Genomic DNA, 8,410 nt, shown 5'->3' with positions numbered 1-8,410 from the left:
CTGTAGGCTAGTGCTGATAGGTTGGAGTCTTCTCTGTTGTCTATAGGCTAGTGCTGATAGGTTGGAGTCTTCTCTGTTGTCTGTAGGCTAGTGCTGATAGGTTGGAGTATTCTCTATTGTCTGTAGGCTAGTGCTGATAGGTTGGTGTCTTCTCTATTGTCTGTAGGCTAGTGCTGATAGGTTGGAGTATTCTCTATTGTCTGTAGGCTAGTGCTGATAGGTTGGAGTCTTCTCTGTTGTCTGTAGGCTAGTGCTGATAGGTTGGAGTCTTCTCTGTTGTCTATAGGCTAGTGCTGATAGGTTGGAGTATTCTCTGTTGTCTGTAGGCTAGTGCTGATAGGTTGGAGTATTCTCTGTTGTCTGTAGGCTAGTGCTGATAGGTTGGAGTATTCTCTGTTGTCTGTAGGCTAGTGCTGATAGGTTGGAGTATTCTCTGTTGTCTATAGGCTAGTGCTGATAGGTTGGAGTCTTCTCTGTTGTCTATAGGCTAGTGCTGATAGGTTGGAGTCTTCTCTGTTGTCTATAGGCTAGTGCTGATAGGTTGGAGTATTCTCTGTTGTCTGTAGGCTAGTGCTGATAGGTTGGAGTATTCTCTGTTGTCTATAGGCTAGTGCTGATAGGTTGGAGTCTTCTCTGTTGTCTATAGGCTAGTGCTGATAGGTTGGTGTCTTCTCTGTTGTCTGCAGGCTAGTGCTGATAGGTTGGAGTCTTCTCTGTTGTCTATAGGCTAGTGCTGATAGGTTGGAGTCTTCTCTGTTGTCTGCAGGCTAGTGCTGATAGGTTGGAGTCTTCTTTATATGTATTTGTGTGTGAGTGAGTGATGGGTTTATTAGCCACCCAGTTGTGACCAGTCCAGGCGAAAATGGTGTGTGTGTATTTATAACCGTGGGAGAAAGGTTTGAATGTGTAAATGTCATGGTAAATCAGACAGGTCAGAGGCAGAATATGTGTGAGCGAGCGCGCGCGCACGTTTGTTGAATGAAGAGACGCAAATACACACCGCAGCAGCAGTCACAGGCACGTGGTCAGAACCCAACCCAACCCCACCCTACTGGGCTAGGTCTACCCACAATAAAACTAACAAAATACGAAAAGAGGAAGAGGGATGGGGGGGTCAGAATCTTTTGGCCTAAAATGAATAGCCTTTACATTTAAAATAGAATGTTCTAAAAGGGGAATATATTCGAAGACACACTCAGAATCAAACAGACACACATGCGTTCACTCATGCACGCGCATACCCAAACACACACCAAAATCCATCGCTTTGTTTTGCCCAGCTTTATGGTGGTGGTAGCCTACCATTAGGAATTTGGAGCGGTGAGAGGAGGGGCGTTTGTGTATGTGTGAAGGAGCAGTCGGTCTCCTCCCCTCGTCTCCCCCCGCCCTCTCGCGCCCCCCATGCCTTTGTGTGCGCGAGGCTCTCTGTGAGCAGCGGTTCTTCAAGTGAGATATCGGTTCGTTTCTGAGCGCTGTTGAGTTTGTGTGGGCTGTTCGAACATAGCGTGGCTGACTGGGACTGGGGTGAACCGGTAAAAGGCACGTGAAACGTCGGAGTTTATTCACACACGCGCGATCAGAAGGGAAAATAACGGAGAAATATCGAATATAGGACTTTTCCCTTTCGTCTTACCCATCTATCATTCTCCCTTTATCATTCTCTCGTCCTCTCTATCCGTGGAGAATCTAACCAACCTAAACAACCTGATGTGTGTGTATGTGTGTTTTGGGGGCGTAAATCAATTGGCAGCACGTGAAGATGGATTAACGTTTGAACGGAAAACTGGAGCAGCACGCTAGACCTCGGCGAGGGGGGAGGGCAAGACGGGCCTCTGCTAACACACACAACCCGCGGGACAGAGGTAATTCAGCACTCTGTGTGTGTGTGTGTGTGTGTGTGTGTGTGTGTGTGTGGAGGAGAGGCAAGGCGGGGTGAGTCTGACACTAGTGTCTGAGAAAATCAATGTTTATAAATCAGGACAGGTTTTTTCTCTCTCTGAGTTCAGGACCATGCGGTGGACAGCGCCATAGTTACAGTAGAATAACTCCGGGCAAAAGGAGGGAGCTGTGTGTCTCAACTCCCTGCTTCTTTCTCTCTGAGTTACTGTAACTATGGCACTGTCCTGTGTCCACTCCATTGTCCTGAATTTAGAGAGCGAGTTAGAGAGAACAAAGAGATGTGGGAAACAGAGATAGCACACCATTGAGGCTTGTGTGTGTGTTCTGATGTTCCGTTCATTTGGAGTTGAGGGACCTACACAACAGATGTGCATTCAGCTATTTACTATTAGCTTCGGGTTGCTTCAAAGGACCAGTCCGAGACCAAGCAGATGTTTGCCCATGTGGAAGTAGTCTCAGAATATGACTTAACAAGCTGATACTGTGCAACAACGCCTCGGTAATGTATGCCACCTGGAACGTCACCAGTGTGATGACTAACCCCTCCCCTTCTGTCTGTTCCTAGACTCTGATTGGACCAACACCAGGATGATGTCGTCACCAAAAGCCAAGACCAAAAAGAAACCTCCCAAAGACAGCATGACACTTCTACCATGCTTCTACTTCATAGAGGTGTGTGTACGTGCATACGTGTGTGTCCAATATAACTGCATTTAATGTATACCACTCACTATGGCTGTTAGTAAGACAATATCTCCCTCTTACCTCTCTCCCTTTCTCTCTCTCTCTCCCTTGCTCGCTCCCTCCCTCTCTCTCTTGCTCTCTGTGTCTCTCTCTCTCTCTTTCTGTCTAGCTCCCCATCGTCCTCTCCTCCCTAGTCTCTCTCTACTTCATGGAGTTGACAGACCTGTTGTCCCCGGCGACCCCTGGGTTCCATTGCTATGACCGTGACCTGTCGTTGCCCTACCTGGAGACAGGAGACGAACTGTTCCCTCTGCTGATGTTACTGAGCCTGGCCTTCGCAGGACCGGCTGCCTCGGTCAGTACACACACCGTCAGAACCTAGACTCAATAGATTCTGATCAATGAACAGCCTATCAGGGTGCATGACTAATTGTGTGTGTGTGTGTGTGTGAATAGATCATGCTGGGTGAAGGGCTGGTGTATTGTTACCAGTCCAGAGTCAAACAGAGTAAAGCTGATGGATCCATCATCGCTGGAGGGTGTAACTTCAACTCCTTCCTACGGAGGACTGTTCGCTTTGTTGGTACGTACCTGTTATTTACGCTTGAATCCTCAAGGGGGAGTGAACAGGTGCACACTTCAGGGAGTAGTGATAGTCTAGGGAGAGAATCTACTTCAGAGAGTAATGATAGTCTAGGGAGAGAATCTACTTCAGAGAGTAATGATAGTCTAGGGAGAGAATCTACTTCAGGGCGTAATGATAGTCTAGGGAGAGAATCTACTTCAGAGAGTAATGATAGTCTAGGGAGAGAATCTACTTCAGGGAGTAATGATAGTCTAGGGAGAGAATCTACTTCAGGGAGTAATGATAGCCTAGGGAGAGAATCTACTTCAGAGAGTAATGATAGCCTAGGGAGAGAATCTACTTCAGAGAGTAATGATAGCCTAGGGAGAGAATCTACTTCAGGGAGTAATGATAGCCTAGGGAGAGAATCTACTTCAGAGAGTAATGATAGCCTAGGGAGAGAATCTACTTCAGAGAGTAATGATAGCCTAGGGAGAGAATCTACTTCAGGGAGTAATGATAGCCTAGGGAGAGAATCTACTTCAGAGAGTAATGATAGTCTAGGGAGAGAATCTACTTCAGGCCTGTTCCGGTTAAAGCAAGAAGTTGAGAACAGGGGAGAGAGATGTAGACAGACGAGGCGTCTTCAGATGTTTCAGATACCTCTTACCTGGAGCCTGCTCCTCCCTCCCCCTCTCTCCTCCTCCATCCCTTCTCCCTGTCTCCCTCTCTCCTCCATCCCTTCTCCCTGTCTCCCCCTCTCTCCGCCTCCATCCCTTCTCCCTGTCTCCCCCTTCTCCTCCATCCCTTCTTCCCCTCTCCTCCATCCCTTCTCCCTCCTCTCTCTCCTCCTCCTTCTCCCCCAGGTGTTCATGTGTTTGGTCTCCTGGCAACAGCCCTAATGACAGACATCATCCAGTTGGCTACTGGTTATCCCACCCCTTTCTTCCTGACTGTCTGTCAGCCCAATTACACGCTGCCTGGGATATCATGTGACCAGAACAATTACATCACACAGGACATCTGCTCTGGGAAAGATCTGTATGCCATCCTGTCAGCCAGGTAACACACACACACACACACACACACACACACACACACACACACACACACACACACACACACACACACACACACACACACACACACACACACACACACACACACACACACACACACACACACACACACACACACACACACACACACACACACACACACACACACACACTTTGTGTTCTCCAGCTTCAATAAAACCTCCACCTCTCTTTCTCTCTCTCTGCATCTCCCTCTCGCTCCCTGATTCTTACTCTCTCTCTCTCCTTCTCTTCAGGAAAACATTTCCGTCCCAGCATGCAACGCTTTCTGGCTTTGCTGCTGTCTACATCTCTGTAAGCACTGACAGCTACTAACTTGTCTGTCTGCCTGCCTGTCTGTCTGACTTTATGAAGATGCATTTGAAGTTAAAATTGGAAACAATGCCATCTGCAATAGTTCTAACTTTGTGTGTGTGTGTGTAGATGTATTTGAACAGTGTGATTAGCAGCAGTACTAAGCTGGTGAAGCCGGTGCTGGTGTTTGGATACTGTCTGGCTGCAGGCATAGCCGGACTGACTCAGATCACACAACACCGCTGCCATCCCAGAGACGTCTATGTTGGCTACGCCATAGGAGCTGGCATAGGAGTCTACCTGGTGAGTGTGTGTGTGTGGGGGGGGTGTGACTTTGTGTTTGTGTGTGTGCGCGACTTTGTGTGTGTCTGGGGGGGTGACTTTGTGTGTGTCTGACAGAGAGAGAGATGGGAATTAATAATCTTTTAAGAGTTCTCGGGGGGAGAATTTCACAGTTATTTCTTAGAAGACCTGTCTCAACAGATTTCACGCTTCTATCCCTCTTTCTATCGCTATCTCCACCTCTCCTTCCCCTCCCTACCCTCCCTCTAGTCTCTGTATGCAGTAGGTAACTTCAGGTCATCCGAGGAGGACTGCCTCCCCCAGCCTGTCCGGAGGGCTGCCTCCCCCCCCCAGCAGCAGAGGGAGGTGGTGGTGAGGGGAAGAGCCCAGAGAGGTCATGTTTCTCAGCACAGCTCTCTGTACCGCAGCAAGACCCCCAGAACATCAGACAGCAGGGAGGAACTGGGGACTGGACGCTGCAAGGTAAGAGATGAAGGGAGAGAGGTTGTGTATTAGTGGTTAGTATTAGTAGTTAGCCACGCTGTGTTCTTCTGTAGGTTCGTAGGGAGAAGGCCAGCGTAGCATCTCTGAAGAGGGCCAGTGCTGATGTGGAGCTCCTGGCACCCCGCGGCCCCATGGGAAAGGAAACCATGGTAACATTCAGCAATACCTTACCCCGCGTCGCCAACGGCAGCAGCAGCATCTCGCCCCCCGGAGACGACCCCTCCAACCAGCGTCACATGACCTTCCACCTGTCCTTCGACCCCCGCAGGTCACAACCAAGGTACGTTTGTGACTAGTGTGTGTTGTAGGTGTGTGTCATACAACCCTGGTATTAATCGTCAAGTCAAACATATCACGTGTGATCTGTCAGGCTGCGACCGCCGCTGGTGCAGGAGTGGAGACAGCAGCGCTCTACGGAGAGACGGAGCGAGGAGGAGGGAGAGACGGACACATCTGGCGGAGGAGAGGGAGGTGCAGGAGGAGGGGGTGAGGCAGGGGAGACAGGGGTGATGAATCCTCCCTCCCTCTATCCGACGGTACAGTCGGCCATTAGAGCCGTTGCCACGGCTACCCCAGCGCCAGCCCCACTGGTGCATGTCCCTAAGGAGGGGATTAGACACCCCCCTTCTGTCTCCCCTCTACCTCCTACGGTCTCCCCTTTGCCTCCTTCTGTCTCCTCTCTACCTCCCCCCGTCTCCCCTAAGAGCGCGGTGACGCGTGCCAAGTTGATGTCACTTAACCAGGGAGGGGAACGAGCCAGGGAGGGGCCTATCCCTGTGACGACTCCGCGTGTGCCCACCCAGCCGCCCAATCAGCCGCGAGTGGCGCAGGTGAGATAAATATCAAATCTGAGTTAGTTAAAATGAACTGTTGATTTACATTCTAACTAGCTGAAGTAACTAGCTAAATGAACTGTTGATTTACATTCTAACTAGCTGAAGTAACTAGTTAAATGAACTGTTGATTTACGTTCTAACTAGCTAAATGAACTGTTGATTTACGTTCTAACTAGCTAAATGAACTGTTGATTTACGTTCTAACTAGCTAAATGAACTGTTGATTTACATTCTAACTAGCTAAATGAACTGTTGATTTACATTCTAACTAGCTGAAGTAACTAGTTAAATGAACTGTTGATTTACATTCTAACTAGCTGAAGTAACTAGTTAAATGAACTGTTGATTTACGTTCTAACTAGCTAAATGAACTGTTGATTTACGTTCTAACTAGCTAAATGAACTGTTGATTTACATTCTAACTAGCTGAAGTAACTAGTTAAATGAACTGTTGATTTACATTCTAACTAGCTGAAGTAACTAGCTAAATGAACTGTTGATTTACATTCTAACTAGCTGAAGTAACTAGCTAAATGAACTGTTGATTTACATTCTAACTAGCTGAAGTAACTAGCTAAATGAACTGTTAATTTACATTCTAACTAGCTGAAGTAACTAGCTAAATGAACTGTTGATTTACATTCTAACTAGCTGAAGTAACTAGCTAAATGAACTGTTGATTTACATTCTAACTAGCTGAAGTAACTAGTTAAATGAACTGTTGATTTACATTCTAACTAGCTGAAGTAACTAGTTAAATGAACTGTTGATTTACATTCTAACTAGCTGAAGTAACTAGCTAAATGAACTGTTGATTTACATTCTAACTAGCTGAAGTAACTAGCTAAATTAACTGTTGATTTACATTCTAACTAGCTGAAGTAACGAGCTAAATGAACAGTTGATTTACATTCTAACTAGCTGAAGTAACTAGTTAAATGAACTGTTGATTTACATTCTAACTAGCTGAAGTAACTAGTTAAATGAACTGTTGATTTACATTCTAACTAGCTAACTGTCTCCTCTGTTCATCCTATAGGTCATTGCCATGTCCAAGCAGCATGGACCAATCAGCTCCTCTGCCAAGGGCTCTGACTCCGCCTCTTCCTGTGGAGGAGGATCTTCAACAGGAAGCTCTGAGTCTCCGTACTACCGGGTCCCCTCTGACCATGACAGCCACACCGGGAGTGTTACCGGGAGTATTGTCACCATAGACGCTCACGCCCCTCATCACCCTGTGGTCAGGGTGTCTAGCAGTGCCAGTACCAGGAGTAACGGGACTCCGGGTGCCAGAGTAACAGCTGCCGGTAACGGGTCCCCCTGGGAGCGGAGGAACACCACCAGCGGGAGCCTGGGGAGCGTCGGTGAGCAGGGCCAGAGGGGGGCGCTGCAGCGCCAGGAGAAAGTCACCGCACTGGAATATCGGGAATACCGAACACTTCCTGTGAAATCAGACTCTATCTGCTCCTCCTCTCCCAGCCAGACAGATCCCTCCCCCCTGCCTCCCCCTCCTCAGCCCATCTCCTCTCCACTCCCTCCCTTCTCTTCCTCCCCCCTGCCTCCCCCTCCTCAGCCCATCTCCTCTCCACTCCCTCCCTTCTCTTCCTCCCCCCTGCCTCCCCCTCCTCAGCCCATCTCCTCTCCACTCCCTCCCTTCTCTTCCTCCCCGCTGCCTCCCCCTCCTCAGCCCATCTCCTCCCCCCTTCCTCCCCCTTCTCCACCCTTCTACTCACCCCTCCCTCCCCCTCCTCCCCCCTTCTACTCCCCCCTCCCTCCACCTCCTCATCCAGATCTGCTGTTGGACAGTTACTCCCCCCCCCTCCCCCGCTCTATGACCCTCCCCCGTCGGCCTACTGTCTCAGCCCACAGCCGCGCTGATCAAGAAGTCTATTACAAGACCATGCAGACAGAGAGGAGATTATAACGCGACATAAAGGTGTTATAATAGACAGTAACAATAGTAAAATCAGACTACGAGGTTAGAAGAGAACATAGGGGAACTTATAGAGCGAGAGGTTATAAGACGACATAGAGCAGTTAATATAGACGGTAGTACCACTACATAACCATACAGTCAGGGGACGTAATTAAATGTGACACATTTTGGGGAGCCCTAACAGTCAGGGGAAGTTATTAAATGTGACACAGTTTGGGGAGCCCTAACAGTCAGGGGAAGTTATTAAATGTGACACCGTTTGGGGAGACCTAACAGTCAGGGGAAGTTATTAAATGTGACACCGTTTGGGGAG

The 8,410-nt window shown here is 48.6% G+C and overlaps 1 protein-coding gene across 1 annotated transcript in view; it reads left to right on the top strand.

The window, feature by feature from the left end:
* Positions 1-1,102: 1,102 nt before the first annotated feature.
* The window catches only part of LOC139532373 (phospholipid phosphatase-related protein type 3-like), an 8,339-nt gene continuing 1,031 nt past the window's right edge, over positions 1,103-8,410 (top strand). Inside the window, exons 1-11 of the mRNA XM_071329853.1 lie at positions 1,103-1,862; positions 2,465-2,571; positions 2,753-2,938; positions 3,040-3,166; positions 4,015-4,210; positions 4,482-4,539; positions 4,669-4,842; positions 5,092-5,304; positions 5,379-5,605; positions 5,696-6,155; positions 7,201-8,410. The exon at positions 7,201-8,410 is cut by the window's right edge and continues 1,031 nt beyond it. Coding sequence (XP_071185954.1) covers positions 2,488-2,571; positions 2,753-2,938; positions 3,040-3,166; positions 4,015-4,210; positions 4,482-4,539; positions 4,669-4,842; positions 5,092-5,304; positions 5,379-5,605; positions 5,696-6,155; positions 7,201-8,085 — 2,610 coding nt within the window. The 5' untranslated portion in view covers positions 1,103-1,862; positions 2,465-2,487 and the 3' untranslated portion in view covers positions 8,086-8,410. The remainder of the gene's footprint in view (positions 1,863-2,464; positions 2,572-2,752; positions 2,939-3,039; positions 3,167-4,014; positions 4,211-4,481; positions 4,540-4,668; positions 4,843-5,091; positions 5,305-5,378; positions 5,606-5,695; positions 6,156-7,200) is intronic.

The sequence above is a fragment of the Salvelinus alpinus genome, chromosome 10, assembly GCF_045679555.1.
Source record: "Salvelinus alpinus chromosome 10, SLU_Salpinus.1, whole genome shotgun sequence".
Taxonomy (NCBI): domain Eukaryota; kingdom Metazoa; phylum Chordata; class Actinopteri; order Salmoniformes; family Salmonidae; genus Salvelinus; species Salvelinus alpinus.
The sequence above is the reverse complement of the archived record's forward strand: the minus strand, read 5'-3'. Positions and strand labels throughout refer to the sequence as shown.